The sequence below is a fragment of the Melitaea cinxia genome, chromosome 17 (assembly GCF_905220565.1).
Source record: "Melitaea cinxia chromosome 17, ilMelCinx1.1, whole genome shotgun sequence".
In the NCBI taxonomy this organism is placed as follows: domain Eukaryota; kingdom Metazoa; phylum Arthropoda; class Insecta; order Lepidoptera; family Nymphalidae; genus Melitaea; species Melitaea cinxia.
This window is the reverse complement of record NC_059410.1, coordinates 4720367-4736816: the sequence shown is the minus strand read 5'-3', so window position 1 is coordinate 4736816 and position 16450 is coordinate 4720367. Positions and strand designations below refer to the sequence as shown.

At 36.5% G+C, this 16450-nt stretch overlaps 1 protein-coding gene across 1 annotated transcript; it reads left to right on the top strand.

Moving 5' to 3' along the window:
* Window positions 1-172: 172 nt before the first annotated feature.
* LOC123661704 (GTP-binding protein Rit2) lies at window positions 173-8412 on the top strand. Its single transcript, XM_045596651.1, has 5 exons — window positions 173-311; window positions 816-889; window positions 2395-2589; window positions 2994-3134; window positions 7895-8412. The coding sequence occupies exons 1-5, from the start codon at window positions 173-175 to the stop codon at window positions 8003-8005; spliced, it is 660 nt and encodes a 219-aa protein (XP_045452607.1). The 3' UTR covers window positions 8006-8412.
* The last annotated feature ends 8038 nt before the right edge of the window (window positions 8413-16450 follow it).

Here is a 16450-nt window from a genome sequence, read left to right as displayed (position 1 = left end):
TGTGTAAAATCTGTGATAAATGTCATGAATTAGATATTAATTAACTAAAACCAGCACCGTGGTAGTGTCGGGGGTCGGTCTGTGTCGATGGCGAGGGCAAGGAGCGAGCAGTGCGAGTGACCGCGGCGGGCGCGGCTCGCCTGGGCCCCCGGTCGCGCAGGCATGCAGTGGCATGGCGGAGGCTGCAGGCACGTCGCGTGGCCTCCGCGTCTACAAAATTGTAGTGCTAGGCGACGGGGGGGTAGGCAAGTCCGCGGTCACACTGCAATTTGTTAGCCACAGTTTCCTGGATTATCACGATCCTACAATAGGTACACCAAGTTCTTCTTAAGTCTCTTAATATTAATAATATTGTTTCTTAAAACAGCAAAAATTTATAATAAAATAAAATAAAAAGCATATTTAGGCCATATGGCTTGATAAGGTAAAATTGCTTTTAGGAAAAACCTTGTTTAATTTTAAAATGATATTATTTGTAAATTTTTTGGGCGCTGCTTTTGTGGTTCTAGCTGCCTTTTTTACCGCAGAATATAGGTATAAACCTTGCTCTTATTATTTTCAGAAAATAAGATTAAAAAACCTTCTTGAAGAATGTTAATTTTGATTTAAAAGCATCTATGTGACAATTTCTTTACCTTTATGTGATGGATTTAATTAGGTATAAGATGTTACAATATTTTAAGAACTAAGAATTGATATAACGCAACAAAATAATAATTGTAAACACCACACAAAAAAAATACTTCCTTTTTATTTAATCTTAAAAAAATATATGTTTATTCTATCCAAGAGTATATAGTTTTTTTTTTTTTCAGAGGATTCATATCAGCAACAGGCCGTGATTGACGGAGAGCCTGCATTGTTGGACATATTGGATACTGCTGGGCAGGTATGTAAACAAATATATATATACATATTTTATTTGAACAGTAACAATGCCACTAAACCCGTATTGGGTTTGACTTGACATATTTACGTTTGAAGTTCTAAATTTTAAAACTTACAATAAGAAAAGAAATATACTAAAATATTTGTGTGTGTTACAATCTATGTCATAGTTGTTCTCAATATTAAGTAAAGGAATACAATTCAAAATATAAATAAACAACAATTATGAAGTATATGTGGTAGGATAACAAACATTTAAGAGATGCAAGCATAATGTTTGTGTGTAGAATGCAGGTACAAGTCCAAAACCGTGCGGACAACACACTCACAGACAGGTTTATAACACAGTTACAGTGTATTTACTTATTCAATATAATTTTTATTTTATTATAAGTATTAGAAAGTAGTCATTTGTATGTAAGTTTATTATACATCTACACCACCTACTCAATTTAGATAATAAGTTTCCTTTTTATGTCTGGGTTGTCTGGAAGAAATGGCCAAATAGCCATAAGTCCGCCCATCGTACTTCACTGTCTTTAACTATCTTTATGCTTTGTTTGTAATATATTTGTGGTGTACAATAAAGTATAAAATAAAATAAATAAAAAATAGAATAATTTAAAAATTTCATGATGTACATTTTTAATTATTTATCTTCAATGAATCTCCTTTGTGTATTGTCTGTTCAACATGATGTTGGTGATATTATCTGTGCTTTTTATATACAAATAGATAAGAAGACAAGCTTATTTCCCTACTGATAGTAAGCGGTTACTATAACAAATAGACACTTGTAACACCAGAAGTATCACATGCGTGTTGCCTACCCTATATTATGTAAATTTTTGAATATGTGAGTGCATTTAGATTTCTTAAAACCGTTATGTATTTCCAGTATCATTTACAAAACATTTTTTTATAATGAAACTACTTTTTTAGATGTCCGACGTTTCGGATACTTTACAGCGACAATGGCCACGGGAGTCCTTCTGTGCATCCTGGTCATATAAAAACTTAATAAATTGTTGTACATTTCTTTTTGTGAATCGTTTTGTAAATTGTAAACTTCTTTTTATGTGTACAATAAGGAGTAAATTAAATTAAATCGCGATAAAATCCGAAAAAGTTATTTCATTATAATGAGTGAAATGCGCGTAAACATTAGAAAACAATATCATTTTATAAACTACCTTCTTGATCAAAAAAAGAAGTTCTGTATTTCTATTAACAAAATAAAAAAAAATCTTAAATTGCTTTGTGTTTAAGTGTAGACAGACAGACAGACAGATGGATAGACGGACAGACGGACAGGGTTATTTTAATATTACAAACAGACACTCAAATTTTATTTATTTGTATAGATTTGTGCAATAAAATAATAAAAATAGTAACAACAATAATTCTGGTAGGTTTCGAGACATGTAAGTATTTATTGTTTTGTATACTAGTATATAGTGGAGAAGTTTTTGGTGTTTAGTACAAATAAATATCTGTCATCATCAGGTAGAGTTTACAGCAATGAGGGAGCAGTACATGCGATGCGGGGAGGGGTTCATGCTATGCTACTCGGTGACAGACAGGCGGTCGTTCCGTGCTGCAGCGGAGTATAAGCGTCTTCTGGCTCAAGCTCGTCCTTCAGAGCGGCTGCCTCTGGTGTTGGTTGGCAACAAACTGGACTTGGCGCCGAGGTTTAGACAAGTAAGGACACATAGATGAAATGACATAAAAATATCTATTTCGTCGTAAGGTGATTGATCATACACACTAAATGAATTTACATTCTTAAAAAAACAAAACGCACAAAAACAAAAAAGTCAAGATAGCAATATTATATGTACAAGTGTCCCAGGAAAAACTGTCAAGCAGAAGTCCAGAGCTAGAACATCTCTGGGGATTCCGAATCACCTCTACGTATATAATCCAATTTTTCATAGTTTAGGAGATATGAGTTCAATGGTTCAGACTCTTACACTGGGATCTCTTTCTATTTCTTCAATAACTTCTACTAAATTCTTAGAATTATTAATTTTAGGTCCAGTAGTGTATAGTGTTATTCACATTTTAAAATTTTGTATTTTAAATTGTAATTATTACGTTTAAAGGTGACTACGGATGAGGGGAAAGCTCTAGCAACTCAATTGGGTTGTCCGTTCTACGAGACGTCAGCAGCGTTACGTCACTTCGTCGACGACGCATTCCACGGGCTTGTGAGGGAAATACGTCGGCTCGAGAGACAGAGACAGGTAACCTTAAATACTAAATAAATAATAAGCGTTCACAGTCAACTGCCCCCCAGTATGATTGTCTCTTGTGGCGGGGTTCCTCGATAATACACACAAATACACACATACACACACACACACACGCACGCACGCACGTACGTACGCACGCACGCACGCACGCCGCACGCACGCACGCACGCACGCACGCACGCACGCACGCCCGCACGCCCGCACGCCCGCACGCACGCACGCACGCACGCACGGACGCACGGACGCATACACGCACGCATGCACGCACAAACGCACCCAAGCACCCAAGCACCCACGCACACACGCACGCACGCACGCACGCACGCACGCACGCCCGCACGCACGCACGCCCGCACGCACGCACGCACGCACGCACGCACGACGCCCGCCCGGACGCACGCACGCACGCACGCACGCACGTACACACGCACGCACGCACGCACGTACTCTCTCACGCACGCCCGCCCGCCCGCACGCATGCACGCACGCATGCACGCACGCACGCACGCACGCACGCACGCCCGCACGCACGCAAACAAACACGCGCACACAAACACGCGCACACAGGTGCGCAAACGCGCGCACACGTTCGCACTCTGGCGACCGAGCATGTGTCCAATTACATTTCAGATTGGTATGTCTCTGACGACGTGTCGTGCTCTGATCACCGGTGGATCAAATACAACCTAGAAGTCACGATGACGTCACCTAAACCCCGCCGTAACCCTCGGAAGATGGACCGCGGCAGGTATGAGCTTCTGACAGCGGAGAAACTCAAAGGCGTCGTACTACCCGACAACCATGAAGGCACGGAGAACATTGATAATCATATCAATCAGAACTGACTGCCTAATCACCAGCTTTGAACAAACATGCCCACTTTCATCACTTAGAGCGCGACAGTTTCGCAAAAGTCAATGGTGGGGACCGGAGCTCGAAAAGCAACGACGCAGGGTGAGGAAGTTGTTCAACAGAGCAAAGAATACTGGTCTAGATCACCACTGGGATGCCTACAAGCAAGCCCAATATCATTACAAAAGGCGCCTCAGAAAAAGGAAGAAGGAGTGCTAGAGGCGCTTTTGTACCAACATTGAAACGAACAATCAGGCAAACAGAGTCAAGAATATTTAGTGCAGCGAACCGGTGCACAACCTGGGATGCCTGAAAAAACCGGATGGAACCTACACCAAGACAGATCTGGAAACTTCAGAAATGTTAATAACTACACACTTCCCAGGATGCCAAATCGAAAGAAATGTGGCATGGGAGGATGAGCCAAAGAAGACACCTGTAATGGTGGACTGGATCACCGCCAATAAAATTGTCACACATGACAATGTATGGGCCATCAACAGTTTCCTGCCATACAAGTTGGCAAGAGCCTGCTAAGATGGAGTGATAGGAAACTAATCGACCACCTTGTCTCCATATATAGGAGTTGGTTACCTTACTGCTACACTCCAAAGATATGGAGGGAGGTCAAGATAGTCTTCAAACCTAAACCCGGCAAAGGAGACTACTCGCAACCAAAATCATTCAGACCTATTAGCCTTACCTCCTTTCTATTGAAAGTTCTGGAAAAGCTAATAGATCGGGAGCTAAAGAGCACAACCCTAGTTGAGCGACCTCTGAATCCCAACCAGCACGCCTACTCAATGGGCAAATCAACTGATTCTGCCCTACATAAGGTTATATCCTACATAGAGGGCAATCTCTACCACAAAATATCAACCCTAGGCGCCTTTATCGATATTGAAGGAGCCTTTGACAAAACTAAGTTTACCAGCATAAGTCGGGCCCTGACTAGGCATGGAGTCAACACCACAAATGCCGGGTGGATTGACAGCATGCTAAAGTACAGGGCCATCCAATTCACTGTGAATGAAACAACTAGAGGCGTTGTAGCGAGAGGGTGTCCACAGGGGGGGGGGGGGGGTTCTTTCCCCACTTCTGTGGAACATAGTGATCGACGAACTGATCACCTTGCTCAATGAACGCAGATTTCTCACAGTAGGCTATGCAGACGACTTAACTGTACTCGTCAGCGGACCTTCTGAGGGGACAGTCTGCGACCAAATGAGGGCCGCATTTAAAGTCGTCGTGTATGGACCACGAACTAACAGTGAACCCCGTAAAGACGGAACTTGTGATGTTCACAAATAAACGAAATTTAGGGAACCTTAAACTCCCTAAATTATTTGGCACCAGTCTCGCCTTAACCAAGGAGGTTAAATATCTTGGAGTAATCCTAGATAGTAAACATCTTTGGAACAGGCATTTAGACTCAAAAATCAACAAAGACAGCATAATCCTCTGCCAATGCAAACGGCTCCTCGGCAAAAGCTAGGGAATATCACCTAAAATTACTCTATGGCTTTACAAAACTATCGTCAGGCCTATAATCACCTACGGTGCGATAATCTGGTGCCAGAGAACAGAACTTACAACCGTCAAAAATAAGCCCCAGCGGTTTCAGAGAATAGCATGCTCTGCAATCACTGGTTGCATGCGTACCGCCCCCACGGCAGCTCTTGAGGTTATGCTTGACCTGGCACCGCTTGATTTGTTTATACAACAAGAGGTGGCTATGTCAGCTATCAGGCTATGAAACACTTGGGCTTTTGGTGCAACCAGGAGGGTCCACACAATAAAGTTTGGAGCAACCTTGTGAGCTATGAGCCACTACTTGCTGCTCCGTGTGATAGGATTCCCAAACAACATATTTTCGAAAGGAAATACCATATACAACCATTTGAGGCTGAAAGAGACCAGTCCGGCTTACCCGTGGTCCGTATTTACACCGACGGCTCCAAAATGGGGTCTGGCACCGGTGCCGGAGTGTACGAGTGTACTCACAAGACCTTAATATCAATTTATCACTAACGCTGGGCCAACACAGCTCCATCTTCCAATGTGAGTGTGTTGCGATAACCCATGCAGCCACCGCCGTCCTGTCAAAAGGCATTAGAGAATACAACATCCGTATCCCGTCGGACAGCATGGCTGTACTCAAAGCACTAGGAAGCAAATCGACCAACTCTAGTCTTATATACGAATGTCACCAAACCCTGGAAGTATTGGCCTCACATAATGAGGTAATCCTTTAGTGGATAAAAGGACATAGCGGATCACACGGAAACGATGCCGCCGATGAGCTTGCAAGACAGGGGTCCAAAACAAAGGTTGCTGGCCCAACCATCCTAATGCCGCTACCATTTGGACAACTGCGCTCGTGGGTAAGGCAACGCACACGTGCAACTCACAATGCCCTTTGGGCTAACCAAACCGGCTGTAGACAGTTCAAAATGATACTAACGGAAGTATCACCGCACCTAACGTGCCGACTGCTCAGTCTTAACCGCTTGGACATCCGAATAGTTGTTGGCACGATTACCGGCCACATGGCACTTAATCACCAACTATTCATTATGAAATCAACGAACAATCCTCTTTGCAGGGGATGTCTGGCTGCTGAAGAAACAGCCGCCCACGTAATCCTGGAATGCGAGGGAGTGACCGCACACCGGGCTACCATCTTTAATGAAATAAGGACGCTCCGAGAAGCCTGTGAACGCCCCAGGAGGCTTCTGAGCTTCTGGAAGGAGCTGGGCTGGCTGAATTAGCCAGCCCTCTTTTCACGCATAACGGACCACCTTTTTGTCTAAATGCGGAAAACCGAGCCCACAACAATACAATATAATAAAATACGTTCGCACTCGCTCGCACACGCGCACACACAATACACAAGCACAAATGCCCAGACAAACTTTATATGACCTACACAAAAGTTAAAGAGTTTGTTTGAACGCACTTATCTCATAAACTATTGCTTCGATTTCTTTTTTTCATGTAATCCATTTCCCGTGGAAGGCTATAAGCTATATTATATTTTAGGATATCTTTTTCTCAAATTACCGCAAGTGAAACTGCGTGGCATAGCTAGTACGGTATGTACCTCAGTTTTGAGTTGATACCTAATATCATTGAGCTGGGTCCTCTACTCGAGAGTATTTAAGGGGCCTTTGTACTGAGTTTCCGTTCTACTTCGATTGTTCATTTACCACAGGACCTTAGATAGATATCAGAGCTGTGATTTATAGTTTTTTTTTGGAGTAATTGTAGGTACTAGGTAGTAATTGCGGTTGTAACGCCAGTATTGAGGGGTCAGACAAAGTCAAATTTATCAAAGGGTTAGGATTTGTTTTACCTGGTATGTGATCTATAACACCCACAGAACCACAGAACCACAACCCCCCATTTGAAGGAACACCGTTATGAGTCGAACAGTCTATATATATGTTAAAATTTATAGAGCCTTATTTTTATTACGTTATGAATATGATGCCTAGAAGTTCAAATATGTATGCATATCTCAATGAAACTTCAGTAGTTTGAACAAAAGGTAAAAAAAAAACTAGGTCGGCAAACAACCGTAGGGTTCACCTGATGGTAAGCGATCACCGTAGTTTATAGACGTCTGCAACACCAGAAGAGTCGCAAGCGCGTTGCCGACCTTTTCCCGAATTCCCCCCCAAATCACCAACAGGAACACAACACTGCTTTAAAACAGTATTAGTTAGATTTGATCTTCTGTAAGGTCGAGGTAATAACTCAGTCGGGCTGCTCCATATTTTGAGCAGGAAATTTCCTGCTGTGCCCTACCTCAGTTATTTGTTCGATATATTGGGATGACAAGTATTCTAAATGCATGTGTTATTGTATTTTATTGTATGTTTGTTGGATTGCCTCAGTCATCAATCATGGGCAGTACAACGGGCGGAGGGCGAAGGCGTTGGCGACGTCTTCGCAGTATCTTCGCGCTCGTTTTCCGTCGGCGTCGGCGACACCAATCCACACCCTGAGCACCACCACTGACTCACCACTGGCTCACCACCGAACCACTATCCACCCACCGATGAATGGGGTAACTGCCACATTACATTTTACATTACAGCCTGACATGGACAGCTGAAGCTGTGCTACTTAAGAAATTTTTTACTTGCAACATTGAAACTAGATATAGTTTCGGTCTACTATCCACCCACTGACGAATGACGTAACTGCTACATGTATATATTGATATTATAGTATGATGGAAATACTGACTACTATAGTAGTACGGAAAGCTGAAACTGCAATATTTAAGAAATTTTTAGATGGCACCATTGAAACTACCTATGTAGAGGACGTGGAACTGCATGTTATTGAATGCTCATTGAATTTTGATACTTGACGGAAAAACTATATAGTATTTAACTCTCACAACCAAAAACAACTTTATTAATCGATTTATTATTTACATAACCATAAAATTTTATGACAAACATATGATATGTAGGTATATTCGATGAGTTTTACGTACTTTCCCGAATTATCTAACATTATTTTGGGTTATCACACAAATTTTTTCTTATTATAACAACCTGTTTTGAAGTTTATCTTTCGTATGTTAGAATAGTCTAATATAACAAGTCCGTTTTAATTTTTTGTTTCTCTATAGTAATAATAAATCCAAAGAAGCTACTCTAGGTGGTTACCTTATGAAATATTTTTTTCTGCTCATTAAAAATATATTATAAATTTTCGCTATCGATAAAAATGCAAAAAAAAATTCAATGTCTTAAAGAATTTAATTAAATTTAATAAAGCAGTAATTACACAGCTTCGTTTGTTAGCTGTTTCATTATAGGGCTCTAAAAGACGTAATAAGATTCTCTGAAATTTAAAATCCAAAAACAGTTTATTATTTGTGAAACCGTTTAATTTATACATTTCGAATATCGAGCTCACATGTTCGATATTACTATATTTCGAAACCAGTGTCGTTCAACTAAATGTGATTAAAAAAGAAGTATTTACTATATACGCTGATATGAAAGAAAATGTCACGGTAAATAATATTCTGAAAGTGAAGTATCTAATTGACGAGACTTACATTCAAAACTATTGTTGAGACCAAAAGTTCTTTAATAAAAGAATTAGGTTGTTTAAGGTCAAATGTTTAATCTTCCACTACCTCACTATCTTTATTTTATTAATTTTTGCTATAAGTTACTTGTGTTCATACCTACCAGTAGCCATATTAATATTAACTACAGTTCTGTTTCGCCGGTGACTGATAGAGTTATCTAGTATATAATGGTATTCAAGGTAAAAGTGTTTGGATTTGTTTTACCATCTAACCCCAATTTATCTATCAGAACTATTCGCAATCTGTAAATCCAAAAGCTATATGTAATAATATGTATAATTTATTAGTTAAAGCGAAATAAGCGCTAGAGGCCTATTTTATTTTTTCTTTCTTATTTTATATTCTGCTGATAAAACTTGCCAGTTACTTATGTGCCAGATAAATTTTCTTAGCAACGGGTGAAACAGGCTCTAAATTTTATTTAATAGATTTACTAAAATATTCCATTCTTCAATAACCTTAGGTGTTTAATATTAAAAATAAAACGTGCCAGATTTTATTCTAAGATATATTTCTACCTCTTTCTTAAAACTATTGAATTGTTCAATCAATGTTCCTCTATTAGGGCCATACATATACAAGTATATACATCCCTTAGTTCCCATAGAACGTAATTAATCAATTTTATCACATAGGCCTATTTCAATTATTGTTAATTTTTAAAGTACTTAAAAAGTTCCTTTTAAATATTATATTATGTTATGGGTAATATATAAAATTGTAACAGAATTTCTTAGTAAATTTGAGAATACAATAAAAGTTTTAAGCTAACGCGATCACTTTTCATATTTAAATTTATACTTGTTCGGGTTCAGAATACCGAGTAAGTGGATTCCGGTGATTAGTTGATTTGAAGGTGCGCTACGGTATCGAGACTCAAAGCCCAAGAAAGGCACTGTTAGTATAGTTTGTCGTGGTCAGCAAATGCGTCCGTGTGCCAAAACTAGCGTCCACGACGAAAGAGGCTAGACAGATTTTTCTGATCTGTTGCCGTCTACAAGCATAGTACGTCAGTCTCCCCGTGATCATGGCGATTGAAACATTGCCGAAATATAGGGACCTCAACAAAACAATAAACGTCGCAAGCACCCGAAAATATAAATTTAAATATATAATAAAGGATTATATAGCGACGTTAGAGCAAGAGTTTCATATTCATACATAAACTTAAAACGAAAGATAAATGTTTATTGAGTACTAAAGTACTTTAATAATTTAATTATTTGCTAATTTACTAGTTTGACTTATCTACAAAAAGTGTTTAACGCTTCCAATATTCAAGTTATTGAATAAAGTGAGCTTCCTTTTTTCTAAAAACGTTACGTTTTGCTTACGAACGAAAGGATGTTCGCACATTTGATCGAAATTGAACGAGACGTAAGTAAAACCAATGGTTAAATGAGTATAGTAATTGGGGATAAAATATTACAGAGCCTATAAAATTCGCCCCCAAGAAATGGATGTCTTCCGAAATGGAACCCGATGAAGCAATAATAAATATTTTAAGATTAAAAAAAAGTAGTATTGTGTCATTGAAGTTCAGTAATCTGTGTTTAGATGATATTTTATATTGTATTTGACTAGTCAAATGATTAAAAATTTAAAAATACTATAGGTAACAATCCTACTCCTTTATGGAGTAAGAAGTCTATGCCCAGCTGCGGGATTTTACAGGCTGAATGAAATCAAAGCAACATATAACAAAAAACTAGTGAATGTTTTGTTTTCGTTGTTCTGGCAAGTCATAAAATTTCATATATTGTTTTTTTTTTACTTTGTTGATATAGAAATACTTCTAAGAATATAATAGTTTTTTTACTACTAATTATGTCCACAAAAATAGTAAATTGATTTTAAATTATAATAAATAAAAACAACAATTAACATTTATCTCGAAGTAATAATACATATAAATCATTTGACTTGTCTTATATAATGATTTAGTAACCAGTTAGAGATTAAATGTTGTGTACCTCAGTCCTCGTAGAGAAACGTTTATATTGTCTGTGTATTATAGAAAATATTGAACAGGATTTGCACCTAATTAAATGATACAAATTTTTGAGTAAAAATACTTATAACCGTTGATAATAAAATTATTCGAAGTAACTTTGAAATAAATTTCGTGGAATTTGTCTTAATAATTTTAAAACTAAAATCAAAATTTGAATTAAAAAATGTCTTATTATAATAATGATTACAGTTGAATTATTCTGGTAATGGTGTGATAGTTAGGAATTGGATATTTAAAAAAAGAAACAGCATAGAGCTTGTCCTAGTAATAGGCGTTTTAGTTAAATACAGGTAACACAAAAATTTACATTAAAAGGAACCGTGAGGTAAAATTATAGCATTAAATCGCCCTGGAATTGAAAGTTTAATAAGTTTATAGTAAATGATAAACAGCTATCGTCCCTATTCTCATTGATAAGATTAAAAAATAGCGTAGCTCGTATTAGAATCCGCCCAGTAGTATCCGACTCTTGGCCCATTCCTTCCAGTCAGTTTAGGCACATACATTTTAAAACAGGAATAAAAAATAAACAAAAAAATAATTCGAATTCGAAACACTACCTATAGCGTAAAGATGTGTCTTAAAATTAATTTTATAAGTGTTGTATTTATTGTAATAATTGTATTTATTTTATTTATTTACATTTTGACCATGAAGTACAATTTAAGTAACTATAAGACATCTTGTCGTTATAATCTCTGTGACGGAGACAGCAATAAGGCGAAAAGTGAAAAAAAATATATTTATATAAATATTAATTTATTTCGTGTGTGTGATTTTTTAGTGTTGTGAGTAGACGCGTTGATATTTTATTGTAAAGTTAGGTCGATACGCACAAATTTATAGTAGCTGTTATTATGAATGTGGGGGTTAATTGTGTGTCGCACCTGGGGAAGATTTGTTGCATTTTAAAAATACTACTTATTACTAACTTAAAACAAATACCTGCGCATATCTATAAAGTCTATATAATGTACTGCTTGTGTGCAGTTTATATAATTAAAAAACCAAGGATAGTGAAAGCTGACAAAAGCTGACGAGTTTAAATTGATATGAAGCAAAAATATTCTAAGAGTTATCAGTATAGCTAAAGCTACTGTTACATGCGTATGTATGCTTCATGAAGATAGCATTATCAAATTTTACTACAGACAGCTTGGAAGAGCAACCTAAGGGTATTTTTGTATATTAAAAAGCAACAAGTCTTCTATTCTCGGTACGGAATTCTATACACTTGTATTAATTCCCTCAATATTAGCAAAGTGTCAAACTAAGAGTATTTATAGGTATTGTATTGTTAAGTAATATGAGCTTTCTGGCATTCAGCCATATAACCCCCTTCAATAGGATAACTCTTTCTCTAAACGTGTTTCTATAAATCGTGTAGTATTTTCTATCTTTAAATATTTAAAATAAAGTCGTAATGTATAATTTTTGATGATAAAACAGTTTATAAAATATAATCAGTCTTATAATGAAACATTCAAATAGACTCACTTCAGACCTCCCCTGACCATGGTTGCTGTAAAGTATCTGAAACGTCGGTCGTCTTAAAAAACCTAATAAACCGCAATAAAATCCGAAAAAGTTGTTTCATTATAATGAGTGAAATTCACGTAAACATTAGAAAATTAATCAGTCTTTCTACGTAATCGATCCAGTTGAATACGTTATCAAAAATTTAAAAGACCAAACTGCAAGCTGCAATGTTAAATCACAAAAATAATTACATAGTGTAAGGAAAGACGGAGAATGATAAGGAAATTAAATAATAAATACACAAGTAATTTGTCGAGATATCGTTTTCATTTTTTATTCATAAGCTTTTAATTGGAATAATCTTCGGGCGATGAAAGTAATCATATTAATAATTACAATCTTACTCCAGTTATGGGGTAAGATGGGGAAGTAATGAGGGGCATGACGGGCTGTCTAATTACAGTTTATCGTCTACTTCAGGACACTGGAGCTCTGTAAGCTTACTCAGTATCCATCTTAAAGTCATATATATCTCTTTACCATCTTTTTACTGTTTTTAATGTTTAAGGTTTTCCTGAAATTAATTCAATCTTTGTTGTGTGTACGAGTATACAATATGTTCTTCTACTCAAAATTGGAGATCTTTTTCTGACGTATTTGACTTTCAGGTAGATATTTATTTCGGCGCTTCACTTCTTCGATCTTTTTAAATTGAGTTCATGTAACTACAGCAGTCTTTCTTCTTATTGCTCTCTTTTAATTTTTTATTTTTCAATAGAAAGTTCCGGTATATTTTTAAAATTAGATATTTACTATCGAGATATATCTCAGCTCACTGTCCCTATTGAACTACTACCTACTACCGTACTAATGTACCCTATCTTGTGTTCCTACTCCATGTATGACTAGGCGAACGGTGGAGCTTTCGAGTGCTGGAAACTACCATCGGTAATATTAATAAATGGCGTACCTGATTGTAGCAAGACAACAAAAAACATAGTTGGGAACGATAAGAATGGTGAGGTGGTAGTCATCGCCATGTTCGAGGCGGCCAAAGATATGAGGGAAAAAAAGAACCTTACTGTTAACTTGCTATAAAAGATCACCTGAAGCAGTTAATACAGATTGTTATTTAAATTGGATTGCTATGAATAAAGCTAGGATAATTATATGCAAATGGACTTAATTTAAGATTAAAATCAACCCTACACAGAAGAAAAAGGATTTAGTGCTATAACCTATAGTGGCCGGCAGTAGGATATTAAATCTCTGAAGTAGTTCATTTAGATCCTGCTAACTAGTGCTATAAAAAATAAGAGTGAACAACATACGACAACAATGATCGTTAAATAATAACGAGTCCTTACCTTTGAAACAGCTTAACCTACAACATTTAAAGTAGCTTGGCTATATGAATGGAGGATGTGTTTTGGAGAGCTTGCAAAACACTTTTTGATCTTAGCTTAATTCGCCTCCTCCACACACCAATAGGAATTGTAAAGGTCTGCATCATTACTTACTCTGACCACTAGAATTTGGCAGGACCTTCCCAACTCTGCTGTACTCCTGCTGTAATATCTACACGCTATTGAATTTTAACCTGCATAAACTTTTTTTTCAGTCTTCAGTGAATAAAAAATTTAGGGAACCTTTTCAGCGAGCGATGTTGGTTACTTTTGTTTTCTTACAGATACTCTCATTTCTAATTTTATCTTTGAGAGAGACGTCAAGTATAGTCTTTAACACACTTTTTTTTTTATACGTTTCCTGACTTTAAACTTGTGGGCAAGTCCAACCGTCAATGTTAACATGGAATATTTGGGTAAAATATCAAAATTGGTGTCCCATTGATTGTCCGACAGTTAGTAACTTGTGAAAAATAACAGCGTTCACTTATGTCAACAATCTCTGCAAAGAGCTTTGTTTGAAAGTGTCACAACCTGAAGGCTGTTTGTATCGCGTCCCCGTCATGCCCCAAACTCGCCTAATAGATTAAAAAAATATATTTTACATTTGAATTGGTCGGGTTCTTTAATATTTAGCTACATATTAATAGATACGCACTTCTAATGTCTAATGAACTTTTAGTACAATGATGTGTTTTACAGTTGTTAGAGGAAATCACCAATAGTTTTATCTAGTCATTATTAAATTATGTAGAATATTATCGTAGTGTATTTTAGTAAACTAATAAAATAGATCTAGGATTGTAACTCTCGGTTGGTTATGTGCTACCTTTTATTACTGTTTACTTAGTTATGTAGGTAACATATTAAAAACATATGTAGACGAGTTAGACTCGAAAAAGGACTAAAGAAAGTTTACCTTAAAAATATTAGTATTTTATTCATTAATATATGTATATATTATTGAAAACTTTGCTTTGAGTTAAATTGAAGGTCGTTTATAAATTGTTATTCATGCGAAACCGATACATACCTAAGAGTTTTGTTATTTATGGATAGAATATATCTAATTAGTGTTTTGTATTTGCGTGGCTAGGCTTGGGTAAATTGGGCTCTCGCTGAATCGCATTTACATCGGGGAGTCACGATGTCTTCTGACACCACCTCAAATGATGAATTAATTTGATGACTTACGAAAAGTACCTTAAGCGCGATTTTGAGAATGTTGTAAACTACCTTCAAAGACAGCTACCGTTAGATTGACGGAATACAGGACTCGAGTAGATGGGATGAAGTCTTACATAACTTGGGTATTTAGATGGGATCTTACGAGAGTCATCTAGATGGGGGGATCGGTAATATGGAAAAGTGACATCATTAATGCTACGCCTATGTTAGTACATACTACACTTCTGTTCGCATGTCCTTGTAGAGCACAATAATAATTTATGAATTTGTTATTTATTGAAACATCGTGTGTAATCTGTTGACGATCTGTTTTACTAGTTTACGTTACAGTGGAAACTCGATTATCCGTTCCTCAGTTATACAGATTCGCTCTTATTCGGACTATAATATTATCGGCACGGACATTGAGAGCTCAGCAACAGAGAGGGGATCACTTAAAAATCGCAAAAATAGTTTTACTAAAATAAACTAAGTATACCAAATACTTACTAAACTATACAAACACATCCGCAAATTATTTAGTGATTTGACATTCGATTATCCGGATTTTTGATCATCCAAATGCCTAACGAAAGCAATAACTACGGGTAATCGAGTCTCTACTGTAGGTGGATCACACGGAACCAATCCTCGTTATTTGTTATATGATTTTATAGTTGTACTGCCTGCAACACTGTTTTAAAAGGGAGTGTTTTTTGTATTATGTATACACATTTATATTTATAAAAATATCTTGTTGTAACATAATATTGTTGTTTTATGTATAATTGTGTGTTATTGAGTAATTTATTACTCGCTTATTTATTTTTTGTTAATTAAATGTTGCATTTTTAATTTTATGGTTTATTATTAACCGTCTATTTTTGTCATGTAAGATAATTGGTACTAATTAAATCGTGTAATAAATTTATATAATAATAATTTTACTTATAATACAAGTCGAAAAATTATCTGAAAACAGTTTTTCAGGGACCCGTATGCAACAATGAAGTTACAGATTTAACTAAAAAATATATGTATAATTTTATTTACATACATTTATACAAATTGTATTAAAAAGCTAATGTTATAAAATTGTGTATTAAGAAGTAGCCTAATGTTTGTCAAAATAAAAATTTCTAAGGTAAATCTGTTCTTTCTAAATATTAAATTTAATATGAGTGTCTTCACAACAGTATCAATGTCAAGAATTGAGTTGTTTGTTTTAGTCTTTAAGCGGAAGGAGGTTTATCTTAATTTCAAAAACGTC